Source organism: Cyprinus carpio, chromosome B1 (genome assembly GCF_018340385.1).
Source record: "Cyprinus carpio isolate SPL01 chromosome B1, ASM1834038v1, whole genome shotgun sequence".
Classification (NCBI taxonomy): Eukaryota; Metazoa; Chordata; class Actinopteri; order Cypriniformes; family Cyprinidae; genus Cyprinus; species Cyprinus carpio.
Window position 1 is genome coordinate 19,478,118 of NC_056597.1, and position 18,942 is coordinate 19,497,059.

The 18,942-nt window shown below is 36.7% G+C and overlaps 1 protein-coding gene across 3 annotated transcripts in view; it reads right to left on the reverse strand.

Annotated features, from left to right (window-relative positions):
* Window positions 1–18,942, reverse strand: part of myo15ab (myosin XVAb) — a 40,820-nt gene that overhangs the window by 14,219 nt on the left and 7,659 nt on the right. For 2 of the 3 annotated variants that reach the window (XM_042716947.1, XM_042716948.1), the window contains 35 exons: window positions 18,353–18,435; window positions 18,206–18,269; window positions 17,670–17,779; window positions 16,986–17,060; window positions 16,806–16,896; window positions 16,582–16,587; window positions 16,390–16,493; window positions 16,024–16,087; window positions 15,812–15,925; window positions 15,304–15,465; window positions 15,074–15,187; window positions 13,672–13,730; window positions 13,462–13,585; window positions 13,212–13,307; window positions 12,685–12,816; window positions 12,478–12,603; window positions 12,271–12,348; window positions 11,798–11,952; window positions 11,605–11,650; window positions 11,344–11,468; window positions 11,082–11,199; window positions 9,455–9,630; window positions 8,868–8,952; window positions 8,686–8,739; window positions 8,381–8,462; window positions 7,986–8,116; window positions 7,807–7,902; window positions 7,488–7,723; window positions 6,856–7,034; window positions 4,231–4,303; window positions 3,836–4,030; window positions 3,634–3,749; window positions 1,928–2,016; window positions 1,386–1,497; window positions 92–163 (listed from right to left, as the gene is read on the reverse strand). In XM_042716947.1, the coding sequence (XP_042572881.1) occupies window positions 92–163; window positions 1,386–1,497; window positions 1,928–2,016; window positions 3,634–3,749; window positions 3,836–4,030; window positions 4,231–4,303; window positions 6,856–7,034; window positions 7,488–7,723; window positions 7,807–7,902; window positions 7,986–8,116; window positions 8,381–8,462; window positions 8,686–8,739; window positions 8,868–8,952; window positions 9,455–9,630; window positions 11,082–11,199; window positions 11,344–11,468; window positions 11,605–11,650; window positions 11,798–11,952; window positions 12,271–12,348; window positions 12,478–12,603; window positions 12,685–12,816; window positions 13,212–13,307; window positions 13,462–13,585; window positions 13,672–13,730; window positions 15,074–15,187; window positions 15,304–15,465; window positions 15,812–15,925; window positions 16,024–16,087; window positions 16,390–16,493; window positions 16,582–16,587; window positions 16,806–16,896; window positions 16,986–17,060; window positions 17,670–17,779; window positions 18,206–18,269; window positions 18,353–18,435 (3,742 nt within the window). The remainder of the gene's footprint in view (window positions 1–91; window positions 164–1,385; window positions 1,498–1,927; window positions 2,017–3,633; window positions 3,750–3,835; window positions 4,031–4,230; window positions 4,304–6,855; window positions 7,035–7,487; window positions 7,724–7,806; window positions 7,903–7,985; window positions 8,117–8,380; window positions 8,463–8,685; window positions 8,740–8,867; window positions 8,953–9,454; window positions 9,631–11,081; window positions 11,200–11,343; window positions 11,469–11,604; window positions 11,651–11,797; window positions 11,953–12,270; window positions 12,349–12,477; window positions 12,604–12,684; window positions 12,817–13,211; window positions 13,308–13,461; window positions 13,586–13,671; window positions 13,731–15,073; window positions 15,188–15,303; window positions 15,466–15,811; window positions 15,926–16,023; window positions 16,088–16,389; window positions 16,494–16,581; window positions 16,588–16,805; window positions 16,897–16,985; window positions 17,061–17,669; window positions 17,780–18,205; window positions 18,270–18,352; window positions 18,436–18,942) is intronic. The other variant, XM_042716949.1, reaches the window with a different exon arrangement.

Consider the following 18,942-nt stretch of genomic DNA (forward strand, 5'->3'; position numbering starts at 1 on the left):
TGACAGACAGAATTGAAAGACATAATGAATACTTGTCCAAATCACTCAATTTCAATCCCTGTAAAGCTGAAGTCATTTTAATTAGAAATACCTGACACTGGGGGCACCGCTGGCATACTGGACATTACTGAAGCACCTGGAATGGGTGGCAGAACTCTAACTGCTACAGAATACAGAGAGCAGAAAAATATTACACATACACGGCCATCACACCATTAATATATGTCTGTGAGCATTCCTAATTCAAGTCCAGCTCAAAATATCAGCATAGCTTGGGATGCTGGTGTCCCTACCAGGCTTCTTAAGTTTACTAGCTGCTTGACCAGATTCATTAGTCAAGTCAAATTTATTTGTATAGCACTTTTTCTCTGCATTACATTACAGCATTGCAGTGAATGGGTGCCATCAGAATAAGAGTCCAAACAGCTGATTAAAAACATGAGTGATCCACAACTTCAGTCCATCAATTAACATTTTGGGAATGAAAAGCTGTGTGTTTCTAACTTTAAGATGGTTTTAAGTTCAAACTGTTGCTTCTAGCTAAAATAAGTGTCCTCTATCCATAATACTGTTACTGTAGAGAAAAGTCGCCTTGCCTGAATCATGAGAGAAATATGCACAGATCAAGCATCCAAAACAGTTTTAAACAAATATTTTAGGGGATTATGGTGTGAAATAACACTAGAGGATGGACTTTTTCCATTCAGCATTATTATGGACTGTTATTTTGGCCAGAAGCGATGGTGATGCCTCAGTAATGGATTTGTTCCTCACAAACACACATCTTTTCTCTTCAGGTGTTAACTGATAGACTGGAGATGTGTGGATTACTTGTGGATTATTGTGATGTTTTTATCAGCTGTTTGGACTTTCATTTTGACGGCACCCATTCACTGCAGTAGATGCATTGGTGAGCAAGTGATGCAATACTAAACTTTTTCAAATCTGTTCTGAAGAACACACATCTTGGATGGCCTGAGGGTGAGTAAAGTTTCAGCAAATGTTTATTTTTGGGTGAACTATTCCTTTCATGTTTAATCTTAATGCCTTACAGTAGCATTGACTAGATTAGAATTAGATTCCATTTTGTGATACAAATAATCAAGCAGTTGAGATTTGCATACTTGGGATGAGATGGGCATACTTATATATCCAAATTAATGTAAAGATGTGGGTGATAATATAGATACATTTTACGACAAAAAATCAGGCAGTTTAGATTTGCTATATAGTACAGTATATACAGTACGTATGCAGATAAAGATGGACAGGTTTTGCTGGCAGTCCAGTTCCAAAACCAGCATAAACCGGCCTGGACCAGCAAAGAAATTCCTGCTTGTTTAAGCTGGACTTTTCAGAAGAGAGCATTAAATGAGTGTGTGAACCTCCAGGCTGAAGAGCAGCTGAGACATTGACCCTAGCAGGAGATTGTGCTTCATCACCACCTATACCTCCTCCACCCTTCATCCTACCAGACAAAACTGATGCATCAAGGTCCTACATGAAAAAGAATAATTCAGTTAGTTACTGACCACATGCTTAAATGTACTTAAAAAAAAAAAAAAACATTGCATAATATAATAATGCAACGTATTGGGGCTCCACACGTTTTTAATCTATTTCTGTAACAAATATTAGAGAAATCTAATTGATATAACTTGTGTGTGCTGTTTACAGCATGACTCTTGGTCTCTGTCTCTCTCTGTGTGTGGGATAAGCCTCATTAAAAAATTACAGCCTCATTTGCTTACTTATTTCCTAGTGCTGTGTGTAAAACGATCATAGTAAGCCCAGCCAAATACACACACAATCAACATTCACATAAATGAGAATCTGTGAATTACAGTAAGACTGTAAAGCAATCTTCCATACTCTCACTCTCTCTTATTCACATTTGTGTGTGTGAGGTAATCAGGTGACACCGTACCCCAGTTCCATCAGACAGAACTGGGTCAAACAGGCTGTCCAAATACCGGTCCATCCCTCTCTGAGTGCCATCATAGGGTGGTTCTGAGTCTGACAAAGACATAACGAGACAGAAGAGAGAGAAAGTTAAAAAAAAGGAGGACAAAGTGATAATGTGAACAGGAATTTATATTTAATCATGTACAAAATCTGTACCTTTCTACTGTATTTCAGTAAAATTATTTAAATATGCTTTAAACATAATACATTTACCTAAGAAGCAAATAAATCCCAAAATTAAACTACTGTTTAAAAGTATCAGCAGACACTTTAAACTGATCTAAAGTCACAGTAAAGACATTCATAATATTACAAAATATTTATATTTCAAATAAATGACATTATATTCGACCAAAAAATTCTAAGGGTCAGAGAATATGTTAATCAAAAAAAGAAAGTCAACCCTAAAGTCTCATCAAACCAAGTGAAGACAGGTACACAAGTAGAACAAACTACTGCCTCCAAAAAAAAGTTAATAATGATCAATGACCTGTGCATTCACCTCTGCAAGACCTCTTTAAACCTGTATAATGTTGCCTCCTCAGGACACGCACACAGAAAGGTTACAAGAACACCATCGGGGTTAGTTCAGCTGTATGTAATCTAGCCATTCTGTGTGTATCTGATTCTACTTTACATGCAGGGCTGTAGATCTGCTACTACTGATTAAAGCAAGGGCTGTAGTTTAGGGTTTCTTGAGGTTATGCTCGGTTATTCACTGGCGGGCCAATAGGTCTATCGGTGCAATAACAATCGCAGGGCGACATGCATATTCATTAGGGGTGGGATGGTTTGCGAAAAAAAATCAAACCGTTCGGTTCTCCACACACGGTTCGGCACGCGCTAGGCCCACAGTTTAACTATGTGAATGCTGTATGCTGGAATATGAGAAGTCATTTATTTTCTTTATCACCCGGGCACACAGGAGAGACCTGAACAGCACACGTTGATTTCTGTGTTGAAACAAACTAATTTAAGTTTTGCCAGTTTAAACATTTAAGAGCCAGAGGACGCGAGCTCGTGCGAGCAGTGAGAAGATTTGTGCATGCGCTCATCCGAAGCACGCAAACCCACGTCCCGGAACCTACAGTCTATGCCCGGAACACGCGCAAATATAAAGCTCTCTCTGAAGTATTGTGTTTGAAAAGACAAATTCACACAAAAATTATGTCAAAATGTCCGTCTTGGTAAGTATCAGACATAGCTGGCTGAATGTATTGTATCAGTGCATTCTCTTAAAGTGACAGTCTTAATATTAATCGAACAGCAACAACAAATAAATCACTCAATGCTTTTGATTGGATAGCTTTTGTGACTTAAAAATTAATCTTTAATTTATACAGTCAAATGTGCAATGCTGTATTACATTTGATTACTTTATTCAATTTCTGTACCTAAAAACTAATGCTAGACCTACCTAAAAAAAACTGAAAGTCACTGTTTATTTTGTTTGTATCTTTACTCTTTTGTATTTATTTGTGCTGTTGCTTGTAGTAAGATTCTTATTTTCTTTATTTTTATTTGGAAGTATAGTTTTTCCATAAACACAGCACATATACCGAACCATAATGAAACTGTGACTCTAAAACCAAACCATGAAAAAGTTGAACCATTCCACCCCTAATACTGATGTATGTTGTGATTCTTTTAAAAGGCTGAAAAGGCTACCCAGATTGTAGTGGCCTTCAGAAATTGGTAGGCTGTTGGTTGCAACGGCGCTCTTTCGGTTGGCATATGAGAGCGGTCCATTCTCATCCTCTTCGAATCCACTGCCAAAGAGACTTCTGCGTATAAACATATGTATTAAATGTTATGACAAGAAAGCACTACAATGGAAACATGTCTGAGAATGACTAAATATACTGCGTACATGCTCGCGTTAGGTCGTGCCTTGCTGGGGTCTTCAGTAGAGATGATGAAGTATGTTTTCTGTTTGGGGAAGTCTGGCAGCAGCTCCAGGTCACACACCAGATCCAGAACATAATCGTGACCCTCTAACTCCACCCACTGCGCCGGCTCCTTCATCAGAACTGACCAACCCCATCGGCTCTCAGAGGGCACGCCCCTGCAGGATGACCGATACCACAAGTCTATTATGTTTATAATCTACACAATTTTCTGTGAAATCTGTCAACTCAAATCTGAGACTGCCTGTGATTTTCAGCAACTAGTGTCGACTCATCCAGACTACAAATCTGTGCAAAGGTTTTGTGGTGTATTCCAGCCTTAAGATGCTGTATTATTGTAAAAAAAAAAAAAAATCACCTGTGTTGTAGAACGTCTCCAGAAAGTCCCTCTCCATTTGTCCAGGAATGGACAGGACACAGGAAAGACACACCTACAAAGAAATAATCAAATAATACTGGCTCGAATCAAATAAACAGAAGTCTCTCTGATATTGTTGTCTCTAGATACAGCTCGGCTTCCTCCTAAATCTATGCTTTTTGCTTTTTTACAGCCTTCTGGGTAAAAAGCACAAATCTGGTTGCTTAGAAAAGTAACAGCATAACATTTAACAACTTAAACTGACTTGATTATTCAATTTTCCTATAATATAAATATAAAAAACAAATTGGGATACACTCTTGCCATCCCAGATGTAGCCCATACAACTTTCTTTCTTTGAATGAACAAAAACAAACATGTTTAGAAAAATAATCCATCTCTTTGAGTCAGTAAAATGATAATTGAGTGAGTTTCGAAATGTTGGCATGCCAAAAATCATAACTGCAATCTATAAGATCCCAGTGGAAAAGCTAATGTCACTAGAGCTACTGTGAGTATAACTGACATGTTCCCCTCCTAAAAGGAGAGCTGACAAATATTCAATTTCCACTGACCAGTTTGTAAAATGTAAGTAGAAGCACACTCATAAGAAGCAAATAAGAAGCATAAGAAACATATAGTAGCAAATCTATGTTTCTTATTTGCTTTTTATGAATGTACTTCTATTTATATACTGTACATATAAGTCATATAAAGAATGGCATGAGATTAAGTAAATGATGAGAAAATGCATATTTTTGGGTGAACTATCCCTGAAATATTTCTCTGAAATTCCTGAAATTTCTTTTATTTAACACTTCATGATCAACACACTGGGGGAAAACCTCCAATAAGAGGACATTCATATCTTTAGCTAATAATGGTTATGTAATTGTAAGAGAGTTGACGGGTGGAAACAGTAGTCAAGATAATGCAGACTGACCGTCTTATCTGTACCAGCACACACACACACACACACACACACACACACACACACACACACATCCACATTCCAAACACACACTATCATATATCGACTAATCTGCTCCTGCCCAAACAAGCGAGGACAGAGAGACAGTGTAACTGGATGAGAAGAGGAGTGAAATAAAGCAGAGAGACAGAGAGCGGGAGTGAGATTAGATGAAAGAGGAGAGGCTGAAAGAAAGATATAGCGAGTGACAGAAAAAGAGATTAAAGAGATGAGAAGAAAGAATGGACAGATGACACCAGCCCTGATTTGCATTCTGACCTGATAATAACATGCATTATTTGACACAGACAGAAGAGAGGGAAATGAAATTGAGAATAGAGAGAGAGGGGGGGCAGGGGGGATGCAGCACCACCTACATCTCATTAATTAGCACCGGGGCTCTGTGTTGCACAATGTTTTAAAACTGATCAGTTTAAAACCCAGGTGACAAGAGTCAAGAATCAATGCTGTCAAAAGTCAAAAATCATGTCTACTGACTGCTGTTTTTATGCTGTTTTATGCAGTTATTTTAGAGTTATTTTCATTCTGAAAAGGAAACGATGACATGACCAGTGTTGGGAAAAGTTACTTTTAAAAGTAATGCATTACAATATTGCGTCACTCCCTAAAAAAGTAACTAATTACGTTACTTAGTTACTTTTTATGGAAAGTAATGCGTTACATTACGTTACTTTTTAAATATGAGCAGGGCTTGATTGTTTTTAATATAAGAAGTTAAAAGCCCTAAAATATAAAAGCCCCAAATATAAAAGCCCTTTCACACCAAAAAGTGTAATGAATAAACCTCAGGCTGAAGGAAAAGTAAATTTACATGTGTACAGTAGAACACAGGAGAAGACGTTTCAACACTCTTCAGCAATAAAAAAAACAATGAAGCACAACTGTTAGTTTATCTGAAGTCATTTTTGCTTATTAGTATTGTTGAACTGGATCATTAAAGGTCAGCAGCACTAGTTAATTAGTTAACTAGTTAAGACATTAGTTAATAAATGGGATTAGATACATTTGTGTTATGTAACATTTAATTATTGCAGGTTTGTGTCATACTCTGAGTTTGCATTTCACTGTTTTATTTAATTTTGATGAATACTAAATCTGTTTTTTTTGCGAGTGGGATGAATTAATGCACATTCACATTTAGTCTACACCTACATCATGTTCACACAGTGCACACAACACCTCTCCCAATATGGGGACAGGAGACTTGCCAGTCAATAAATGGGAAAACAAAGTAACTGGCTTTACTTTTTTGAAAAAGTAACTCTTTTCTTGTAAAATAAAAAGTAAATGGATTACTTAACAATCAACTTGGGCAAAAAGTAATGATTACGTAACTCGCGTTACTTGTAATGCGTTAACCCCAACACTAGACATGACAATCAAAAACAATCAGTAATTTAAAATGCATTTTCTCAGTTGTTATAAGAATAGTTCACCTAAAAACGGACATTTGTTGAAATCTATTAAAAAAAAAATTTGCAGCAAATTTACACATTTTACTTAATTTGCAGCCAATTAAAATTTTTGGGTTAACAATTTCTTTAACCATGCTGTTTTGTTCAATGGCCATGGCACACATTTATTCTCTTCTTTTGTCATATACTGTATGTAAGAGCAAATTATCAGGATCTTACCATCAAAACAGTGCACCTGAAGCACCATGTGTGCTTTTTTGCGGGTGGCAGTCCACTCTAGCAGGGATAGAGGGTATGTTCGAGACGCTTCAGGGACTAGGTAGGATTTCTGCATGGCTTGGAGGAGTTTGTGTTGGCACAACGCCTTGAAGCCATTCAGAGCATAGTCTGACACAAATCTGACAGAGACAGAGGGAGAGACAGTTCATTAACTGCTTTGTCACTAAATCTCGCATTAGAACTAGACTTATTAGACTATTGCATTGCTTGTACTCATTTAATTCTTAATTGACATTGTGTGAAATGGACTGATTTGAGGTAAGTAACATTTAAAAAATAAATAAATACTTTTTATTTAGCAAGGATACATTAAATTGGTCAAAAGTGGCAGTGTAACAATGTTTAAGTCTTTACTATTTTAAAAAAAATGCTGTTCTTCTTTGAACAGTAGAAAACCGTTATTTAAAATTGTAATAATACTTCACAATATCATTGTTTTCCTTGTATTTTTAATTAAATAAATACAGTCATGGTAGGAATAACAGACTTCCTTAGAAAAGTACTTGTCAAAAAAAAAAAAGTTACCAAGCTTTTTAACAGTAGTGTATGTGTTCGCATGCATATTCTCTCACTTTAGCAGATATTTCTCCATCTTCTCAGACGGAGCAAAGGAACTCAAACAGGCGGCCATCAACAACCATCCTCTCTCTGCATTTCTGGTGTTTTCATTCCGCCACACCTGATTGGCTATCTGCGCTAGGATCTCATCTCTGATTGGTGGAGTGGCAAGGCCTCTCTGAATGATGTAATTTCCAAACAAGTTTTCTTGAGCTCCATTCAGGTTTGGATCTCCCATGAAACGCAAAATCTATCAAATACAGATATGAAAATTCAACAACAGAACTGCAGAGAAGTGCTGAAAATGAGGGTTGAGGGTTAATGTAATGTTACCAGTATAAACACATCGAGAGCATCCGCTTTCAGATCATCTTCTAGTCGGGTCAGTGAGTTCTCAAGCGGTGCTGTTAGCATGCCAAACTGCAATTCCTACACACAAATAAGTCAAGATTTACTGCATTATGTTGAATATTATGCATGTGTGTGTGTGTGTTAGCAGGTAGGACACTCACCCTGAAATGTGTGCGTATATATTTGGTCATCAAATGGTTGTTGATGTCCAGTGGAAGAGTGAGCTGGGGGTCTGTCTGTATTCTTGGAGCCTGAACCAGAGCCAAGCAGTCTGAATGACGCTCCCTACCAGCTAACAAGAAAAAAAAAGCCAAAACATAGGTTTAATATTATTTATTATTCATTAGTTTTGCAAGATGTCAGTGTATCAAATGTGATTTTCAAACGTGATTCCCCATTAAACAATGAGGAATGTGAAATGTTGCAAAACTGCAACATCATATACTTGATAGTTTTATTGATTATAATAGGAGGAATGTAAAATGGTTGGTACTGCATTGAAATATCATCAGTAATAAGGAAAAGAGCTTTTCACACACTGGAAACTGTCAATAACCTGCTGTGGCCTGTAACAATCCTCCCAACTCTGCAGGAATAACCAGCTGAGTCACATTTACCACTTCCCTGCTTATTCGCTCCTACAGAAGAGAGGAAACACATTACAAAAACTCGTTAGGAAAAGTGGAAAATGTTTAAGTGGCTGGGGATTCAGAGTTTGAAATTTGTAGAACAATGAGTTCTGTCAGCTTAAAAGTTTCATATTTTAAAATATGAACTTGTTAACACTGCAAAGAGACACTGGGGTGATAAAATAAACGTAATTGGTCCTTATCTAATAATGAGCACAGACTCTTCTTTTACCTGTTCAATCATTCTCCTTTCCTGCTCTGCTCGTCTCGCTAAGAGGAGGTTGACCTGTAACAAAACAGAGAGCCAGCATTAAAAATGTGAAAAACCTGAATCGGAGCTCACATTAATGAATTACTTATTTTTAACTGCAGTACACAGTTAGTAAAGTAACTGTTCATTATTAGGTAACGTACCCTGATGTATCTTTTGCGATTGACAATAAGTCGGACCATTGCACGGTGCTTGATCAGGTTTATACGCATTCGCAGAAACCGCCGCCTATAAGGCATAAAACACAGTTAGAGCCAGAGTTTCAGTCATTTCAATGAGATTTAACTTTCAGTTTTGTTGATCCTATTGTAACATTTAGATTTTTTCTACAAAAAATCTTTTTCCTTGCAGGAAAAAAAACAACAGATTATAAGGTGGTCAAATCAAGCTTTGGAACATGGTTAACCAGCTCAACCAGGCTCTCATAAATTACATCAAGGTGGTCTACCATTACTAACAAGGTTTGCCAGATTGACCATCCTTACCAGTTGATCAAGCACCTAAACTACGCTTAGGCCAACTAGAAACCTTGTGAAAGCAGCTACAATCAAAAGCTAGTGCAAACTAAATTTTCCCGTATGGTTCAAATTCCTGAACTGCACAATATCACCTGGATTAATAGTCAGTATTTGGATTCTCTAGCTGTAAATCATATTGCAAAGTTTAACCACAAACATTTGTATTTGCAAAAAATATGGCATTGAAGAGTTACAAGCAGTAGGTAGTTTACCTGGTCAGGAAGCCCTTGCAGTAAGCCTGAAGTTTTGTCATGTCCGAACGGAACTTGAGGAATTTCTTCCGGACAAAATACATCCGTACATAACGCTGAAGGGTCAATGCAGCTACATGCATCATACGATCACGTTTACTCTCCAATAACTGATACACATTCTCCTTTAGAAAGAGCTGAGTAAATAAAACAAAACAAACACATTCATTGTTTTTGTTAATATAGTTTTAATTTTGAATTTTAATTTTTTTACAAATAGTTTTTAATTTTTAATATTGTTTAACTTTAACTTTTACATTTTTAATATGTCAATATTTCCAAACAAAAATTAGCAATGTGGCTTTGACAACTAGCTGAAATAAAATATTTTTTTATATTTTATTTTATTTCACTTAATGTTTATTTTTATTTCAAATTATTATGTTTTTATGGTTGTAGTTTTAAATAACCCTGCATTCCACAATTTCATTCAATTCCACAATCGTATAGTTTTAAATGGGGAAAAATGCAATGCTCAATATGGCCGCTCTATCGAACGAAGCCCCGCCTTCTGAGCAAAAGAGCCAATCGCTAATTGGTAAAGTCAGTGTGTCACTGCAGCTGCTGTTAGAAGTCCCGATTGCTATAGAAACAGTCAACGCTCCGAGGGCCCGTTTACACTAGTGAGTTTTCGTTTTAAAACACATAACTTTTGCTACGGTTACACCTATCGTTTACACTACTCCGGCATTTTCGACCCTCGAAAACAGAGACTTTTGAAAATGCCGTAGACCCTGTTTTAGTTTGAAAACTCTGGGGTTGAGTTTCAGTGTAAACGGACCAGAACGAAGACTTCTGAAAAGATGGCGTGGCTGCCCACATTTGCTCTGCGTATCCTTGATGGCCGTGTCTACGTAGATTCCCCATTCGATCGCTCCAAGCACGTAGATGCATCCGCGATCTAAATAATAGGGAATCTACCTATTCATATCTATGGCTGTACCTGCATGAATGGTCACGTGAGATGCGTTTTAGGTTGTGTAGAGTAAACGGAGATCGTTTCTGAAACGCAGCAGAAATGCTGTGTAGACGAGGATTGTATTTATTCTAAAACACCGTTTTAAAATGAAAACGCTTTAGTGTAAACGGGGCCTGAGACGTGCAGTTATCTAGTCGGAAAAATAAGCTTTTTTAACGCGATTTAAGCAAAATAAACAACATTTATGATACAGTTGTTGTTAGATTTCATTGGTGATTTCAAATATGAAATTTAATTTAATTTGATGTTTCCCTATTCAAAGAAATATTAGCTGCACTTGCATGCCCGAGAGGCATTTCAAAGATGGCCGCCGAGTGACATGACTTGCCTTAAAGAGACTTTGGGTTAAAAGAATTTCAACTTTTACACACAGCACAGATCGTCAATGTCAGTTTCTAAACAGTGGGCCAATCAGAAAACCCCGGAGGCGGGGCAAGCATTGTAAGCTTCTGTTTACAGTAGCAAGTTGGCATGACAACTGTTTATTTGACGACAACATGGTGGAGAAGCCATTCTGCGTTGCACTTTTAAAAAAACTCATGCATTTTGTGTGAACGGCCCCTTAGAAGCGCTTTATTGTTTATTGTGTTTTATTATCATTCTGCTTACCTTTGACACACCCACTTGATAATCTCCTTTGTTGATAGGGCAGAGCTTCATTAACATAATGACACAGTTATCTCCATCTGGAGGTGGCGGCTTCTTCATTCCTAGCAGGGCTTTGTACCTGGAAACACATCGGCAGAGATAATTTATTCTAATATGCTGTATTTTATGCACTGGCACACGTCTATTTATAACACTAGACTAGATTACACACAGTACCGCACTGCATCCATAAGTAACAAGCACCAGCTGTTGAGTAGGATACCTGTTTAAGAATTTATGGAACGGCACTCTGATTGGATAGCCCTCCTTCCTGATGCGGATTGTGTCCAAGATTCCTGAATATCTGAGCTGAGTAGCAACCAACTCAGGGTCAAATATACCAGGTTCCTGAACGGACATGCAAATACATTAAATTAATTTATGCATTAGGGTGGTAACAGAAACTCAGTACATATAGTGCTCAAATACTTAAAACACTGTGCACCAGTAATAATAGTAATGCTTGCCTAACGTCTTTTCATACCTTGTTATTATTTGGCTTTATGCAGCGGACAAAAAATGGGTTGCACCTGAAAAAAGTGAGAAAAACAGGATATTTAACTGACTAAATAAAAAAAACATAATCAGAAGAAACAACAAATACATGAATGCATGTGTATGTGCTGATATGAGTAAATACTACTGTATATCTCTATGTGTGCTTGAGTCTTTAAGACCTCTCCATCTTGTCTAGAAGCTCCTGTAGTGATTGCTGGAACTTGGCGGCCACAGTAGAGGGCTGATATCTTCGAGTCACTGTGCTGTTCCTGTTCATTGCTCCTTTCTGCTGATTCAGCATCTCAGCATGTTTTATGAAGAGATTGGACACCATCTAGAAAACACACCCACATATGCATTTTAGAAAAATACACACATTCATACTTAAGGTATACATAAAATACACCTATGCACATGAAGAAATTTGTGGCTTCTTTTTCTCATGCTCTTGCACAAACACACACACACAAACACACACACACACACACACACACACACACACACACACACACACACACACACACACACACACACACACACACACACACACACACACACACACACACACACACACACACACACACACACACACACACACACACACACACACACACACACGTACAGATTCATGCATGGGGATTCATTGACTCACTCGGCTCTGGCTCTGCATAAACAGATCCAATACTTCCTGCCGAACCTGATCATAGTTCTTATCCAGGAATTTATGGACCTAAAATCAGTACAACCCTTTGTGAGATTCTGTTTTCATAAGCTGTTATCATTAAAACCTCATTGGCCTCTGATTCTGGCATTAATTGTGTAATTAAAATACTGCATGTGCAATTCGTATGTCTGTTACCTGGTAAGTTACACGGCCAGCATAGTGATAGACAGTGAACTCTGGCAGTGGCATTTTTGGCTTGGAGTAAAGGGGGTTGTTTCCATGGTGATAGTGGCACTTCTGAAGGAAGGTGTTGTCAGTGGCCTGTCAGCAAATGTTAAAACATGTAGTTAACAGACTTTTTTTTATTTATCCCCATTCAACGTTAAAATTCAAGTGTGTAACCTGTGGAAAGCAGCTCTGGTCATCAAGGATGCGGAGTATCCCATGGGGCTTTGCAGCGATAAGGTCTATGCATGCCTGGTTGTCAGTGAAGGACAGTTCTTTCCAGTTGATTTGCTCTCGAATGTACTCCTCCTATAGAGATGTGCAGAAAGAAAGTGTGCAATTTAATGTTTGAAATCGATATTTCAGAGAAATCATAGTGTGTTCGGGGTCAGTAAGATTAAAAAAACTGAACCAACAAAAAATTTCTTAATAAAAGTTCTAAAAGAAAATTCAGCTTTGCATCACAGGAATACATTTTAATTTAAAAATATATTAAGTTCTAAAAGAAAATTCAGCTTTGCATCACAGGAATACATTTTAATTGTAAAATATATTAAGATTATATTAAATTCTAATGATATTTTACAGTATTACTGTTTTTACTCTATTTTTAACAAATAAATGCAGCCTCAATGAGCACAAGAGACACTTAAACATCTTATGACCCCAAACCTTTGAACAGTATTGTGCATATTAATTCTCACCTGTTCCTGTTTGAAAATGATTTTGCTGAAGAAGAACTGCAGGCTCTCATTAGCGTAGTTGATACAGAGCTGCTCAAAGCTGTTGAATGTCAAGCTCTGGACAACACGTATCAAGATGATGGAGATATATGCAGGTAAATATTATTTTGTATGTTAAGAAGGGTCTAAATATCAAAAAATAAAAACTGCACACTTAACCTTTAAGGTAATAAATGTGTCAAAATGTGTTTTCGGGAGTGTCACTGTATACCTCAAACCCGTATATATCCAGTAAAGATATGGACAGTGCATCATTCTTGGGATAAACCCGCCCATTAATACGTTCTGTCAGCCATTGAAAGAGCAAGGAATAAAGGATCTTGGCAACTGCATCTCTGTAATTGGAGTGGAGAAAAACATACTTGAAATGCAATGAAAACAATATTGCAAATAACTAGAAAATGTGTTTCATAATGTGTACCTGGCATCCACAGCACTTTCTACTGAGAGGGGAGTGTATATCTTCTCTCTCATTGCCTCCTGCGACGAAACCGAATAATATGCCGTTAAGGTAGTGTATATGTTTAAATAAATATTTAATCTTATGAACATTAAAGAAAGCACAAAAGCCAAATTATGTGTAAAGACAACCACAAAAAAGTACTAAAATGTGTGAGTATCTAACCAGCATGTGATCTATTGACATCACATTTTTGTGGTACTGTATGCTACTTTACTGGGCACTTTGCTTTACTTTGCAAAGTATTGTAAAATAGATCTTTTGATTATATGTCTAGAAATACCTAAATTTTATGACTCATCTTGCCCGGAAGTCAGGGAACAGACCTGGATACAATTTCACCCGCACACACACTTTATGTCACTCACACAAGTCAAAGTCAGTGTGTGCAACTGATACAGTGTTATGTGACAGCTGATCCAAGTGCTGGTGAAAACACAAACCTGTCAGCTCTGGATAACAGAGCTTTACTTATTAAATGAGCAAGATGCTCAACATGACACAAACCAAAAACACACTGGCAATCGCACTGTATTCATGTAACACCTCACGTGCTAAGCAAACATGAAAAAATGCTTTAAATGTGTTACAAATAACAAAATGTGTTTGGGTGTATTTAAAAAAAAATCCATGTCACATTTCTCATGTGTCCATATATAAAATTATAATAATTACTAAATTAAAAATATAGGAAAAATCATAAACACAATAATGAAAAATCTTGAATCTACTAATTCCTATAATTGTAAATGAGCATTCATTACTATTACTGTATTACTATCATTTACTTAAATCAGCATAAATTTAAATTAGTACAACAAATGCTACCATTGTGTACTTTTTTTGCATTACACTACTGAGAATGAGATTTTTTTTGCATTAGAAGGGAAATGTTCTTATTAAGAGTATCAATGTTCTATTTTCTAAAAATACTAAAATGTATTGTGAATAATGCTTTAGAAATAAAACTGACCTGATTTTATCTTGTCTGGCCTCGCTTACCTTCATTGATCTTTGTGTGATGTAATGTTAAGGTATCCTGGCAGTGAGTGAGCTATTAGGTGTTAAGATTACTCAAGCCCTGAGCAACCCCTGATTAGATTACTGTGGTTTCCACAGAGCTGAACTCAGAATAATTAAATTAGGTTACTGGAACTCATTAACAGCAACCTGCTTACATGTCATTACAATGTCTCCTTTTCTCTCACCCTTTTTCTCTTTCATCTATTAGAAGTTTGGGTAGAGTTCAGCGCATATGCAAGGTGGATAATGTGAGTCTGAGATGGTTTCCACATCAAATCAAAATAAAACTGGCCCAAAATACCACATGCTGTTGTTCAGAGCACATTATGGATGTATGTACCGTCATTTTGAAGGTGATGGCTTTTTGCAGACCCTCTGGGGAAATCTGCAACAGATCGGCTACTGCACGAATCTCCTGAGTGCTCACCACACCAGCTGTCTCCTGCACTTCTGTCTGAGACAGAGAATCCAAAGCACACAGTCCACAAGATTGATTTCATTGCTCATGTAAGACTGCTATATTTGCATAAAACTACTGAAGGACTTTTCAGATGTTTAAGTGTAGAATACCTCCACTCTATGGAAAAAGACATTGCCCAAGTGCAGTATGGATGACAGCACTCTGAATATGCTGCTCTGGTCTTCAGGACTGAAGTGGAGAATGTCCATGGCACTCTGTAGCCTCCTAAAGTCCTCCCCATCATCCTTCCCAGTGATCTCACAGTTACCACCCTAACATGACATGATACCATGAACATAATTATAAATAACGGTGACAATAAAACCACCAGTAGGTATCAGCAAATCCCTGTTTTAAAAAATGATTCATTGACTCAAATCAAACGATTCGTTCAAAACGGCTGATTCAATTACAAACAAAACAAGTGAGACCATAGAATGGACCGTTGAATCACTGGCTCACTCGATTTGATCAAAAACTGATTCATGCAAGGTTCAATTGATTTTATACTAATCAGGGAAAAATCATACCTTCTCTGCTGTCTTCTTCAAAAAAATGACTAAAACAATTGTGTTGTATTGATGTCTATGGTGTGTCTTGGTAAATGCCTCTATTTACCTGGTTCAGGTAGTAGTAGGTTTCAGCCTCCTGTAGGTAGAAGGCCCGTTTCGTGTGCGCAGGAAGTCCAGCCAACATCTCATAAAAGATGTGGTAGTTTCTCTCATCTTTGGCCTGCAGACACATGCAGACACAGTGCAGATTAGGTCCCAAATGTCAGTAATTAATACATGGCTCCTTTAGCCTTTTCTTTAGGCAAGAAAAAAACAGACCTGAAAAACGATCCTGGACTTCTCCAGTAGATACTGCGAGGTTATGGCACCACTGATCACCCCTCTGATACAAACAAGAATACAGACAGATTGGTCAAGTGTATGGACTTCTCAATTATCTTTCCATCTGCTTCCTCTCTTTAACTTTCAGAGGTTAAATAACGACCTTACTGCCCTACTTTCACATAAGGTCAGATCTAGTTCCCTTGTCGTCTCTCAAGAAACGGTTTCAGGCTTGAGAGACATTAAAGAGTTAGAAAAGCACATTACAATGGACTTGTAACGCAATGTAACATTCAAACTTTCTACTTTAAATAGCTATAAATATAAGAACAGAAGCAAAATACAACAGAAATAAATACTCACTCCTCCAAAAAGACCTCCACAAATTTTCCAAAGCGGCTGGAGTTATCATTTCGGACCGTCTTAGCATTTCCAAATGACTCTAACAGAGGAGTTGCCTCGAGAATCTGGATATTAAGAAACTGAAACTTACTTCCAAAAGTATTCAGTAACATTTACTAGGTTAGAGTTTTAGGTTATCAACAAAATGTTTACCTCAATCTGTACAGAGGAAAGCATTAAATAGAAAAACAAAAATACAGATTATAGATTCATTAACAAACATTGCATAAACACAGATTCAAACAAAATTTTGTTCCAGAAATGTACTCTAACTCTATAATCAGCATTTGTCACTTGTCAAAATGCCAATGCCAATCATGAGTGATCCTTGTCTGTGAAGAAAACTCAGTGTTTACTTTTTTTTTCTATATACATACCTGTTGTGTGATGTTCCTCTTATGGTGAATAGCAGTGAGGTACCTCAGAACCAGTTTGGTCGCCTCTGTCTTTCCAGAACCACTTTCCCCACTACAATACAAACACTAATACAACATTACACAGACATATAATACTTCCACATGCTCTACAAATGACACATTCACATACTTTTATCTGACCTGATAATGATGCACTGGTTTCGCCTGATGTCCATCAATGTAGTGTAGGCAATGTTTGCAATGGCAAAGAGATGACTGGAAACAAACATGTAGAAGAAGGCAGGTTTACATACTGTACATTTCTGGCGATAAAAGTATTGTAAGGGGGTGAAAGATAAAGTCTTAATCTTAATTTTCTTACTGCTTCTTTTTTAATAAGACTTTTAATTAACACTACTGTTAAAAATGTAGGGTTGATAAGGCAAGACTGCATTTATTTGATTAAAAATACAATAAAATTGTGCAATTTAATATTTGATATAATATTTAAAATGGCATAACACTGTAAAAATACAGCAATATTGTGAAATATTATTATAATTTAAAAACAATTTTAAATGTAATTTATTCCTGTGATGCAAAGCTGAATTTTCAGCAGCCATTCCTTCAGTCTTCAGTGTCACATGATCCTTCAGGAATCATAATAATATGCTGATTTGGTGCTCAAGAAATATTTCTTATTATTATTTTTTCGAGAATGAGGGCATATCATCTGCCTAACTGGGTAAGTTTCTAAAAAAAACATAAATTTGTGGTAAAATATGGACTGTAACAAAGAATATAGGAACCATTTTTTCCTCCTTTTTAGGAGTTGAAATATAAGAAAATGTGTTGTTAAGAATTGTTGTGATTGTTCAGACTCACGGTGGGTTATCTCCCAAGCCATGGCCCTCGTACTGCAGAACCACATCTGTACCATAGATGTTAAATAGTTGGTATGGATTCACAGACACCAAAATACTGCCAATGTATGTCTGCTTAGAAGACAAGGGAGAAATTAATAATGTAGTTAGATTAACAAGAGATTTAAATTATAACGTTGAAGGTCTATTCATGCTATTGAGGAATCTCATTTTTAAAACAACTTTATTCAAACGTTAAATCTGCTTATCAGCCTGTTCAGTGTAGTATTTTTGTGTAAAATAACAAAGAATGTTATAGAAAGTGTTTCTTTTTTTTAAACTTTATTTAAAGTGCTTCTAGAAGAATTTTGCCGAGTTTGCACTGAGTGGTCACTGATTGCACCAGTACATGAGCATGTGTGATTTGTGCATATTAGAACATCATGTGAATCCACTTTTTCAAAGATATTTACCATATCTTTGTACATAATAATTAGAACTAGCAGACATCTCTGTGATGCGTGTGTATGCTTACTGCAATATGATTGCAAGACTCACATAGATAAGCACTTGATCAAAGCGAGTCTTCAAGTTTATCAATACTGCTGCCTCAGTAAGCTCTCTGGAAAAAATAGAGGAAGAATTATTTATTTCATATCCAATAATCATCTTTACATTTGCATATGTATATTTATGCTGACATACTCCATTTGTGTCATGTCCTCAACTCCATCCCCTTCCCTTTTCACCCTGTAGCTGACAGTAGGCAGGCTTCTTATAGAATACATCTGTTCGAAAATTGCAACATATATGCAAACTGAGAACATTCAAAGAAATCTGAGAAGACATTTTTAACTAATGCAATTACATTAGAGAATATCACTGATGAATTAGGTCAAGTTGTCTTTTGTAGGGCCTGTGCTACAATAATGCAGTGATGATTATCACTGGTCAGCAAGGTAATCTGAGATCAGTTATAATCAGCCTTGTAAATCTCATCTGACATTCGATGTAGTTGCAGACTGCAGCTAAAACCTGATGAAGATAGGTGAGCTTGGCTGGGCCTTTTGTTTAGGCTCAAAGGCTAACAGACTTGTTAAATCTGACAAATGCATCACTGTCTACCTGACAGCATTACTCAGTATTAAGCTTAGTGAAATTAAACCTGATTATTTATAATTCCTTCCTAATATAAAGATTCACATATATATGTTTAGCAAATTGTATAAAAAAAAAACTACAAGCAAAATCATGAATTTATTGAGAAGAAAAAAAAAAATGAAAACATGATACAG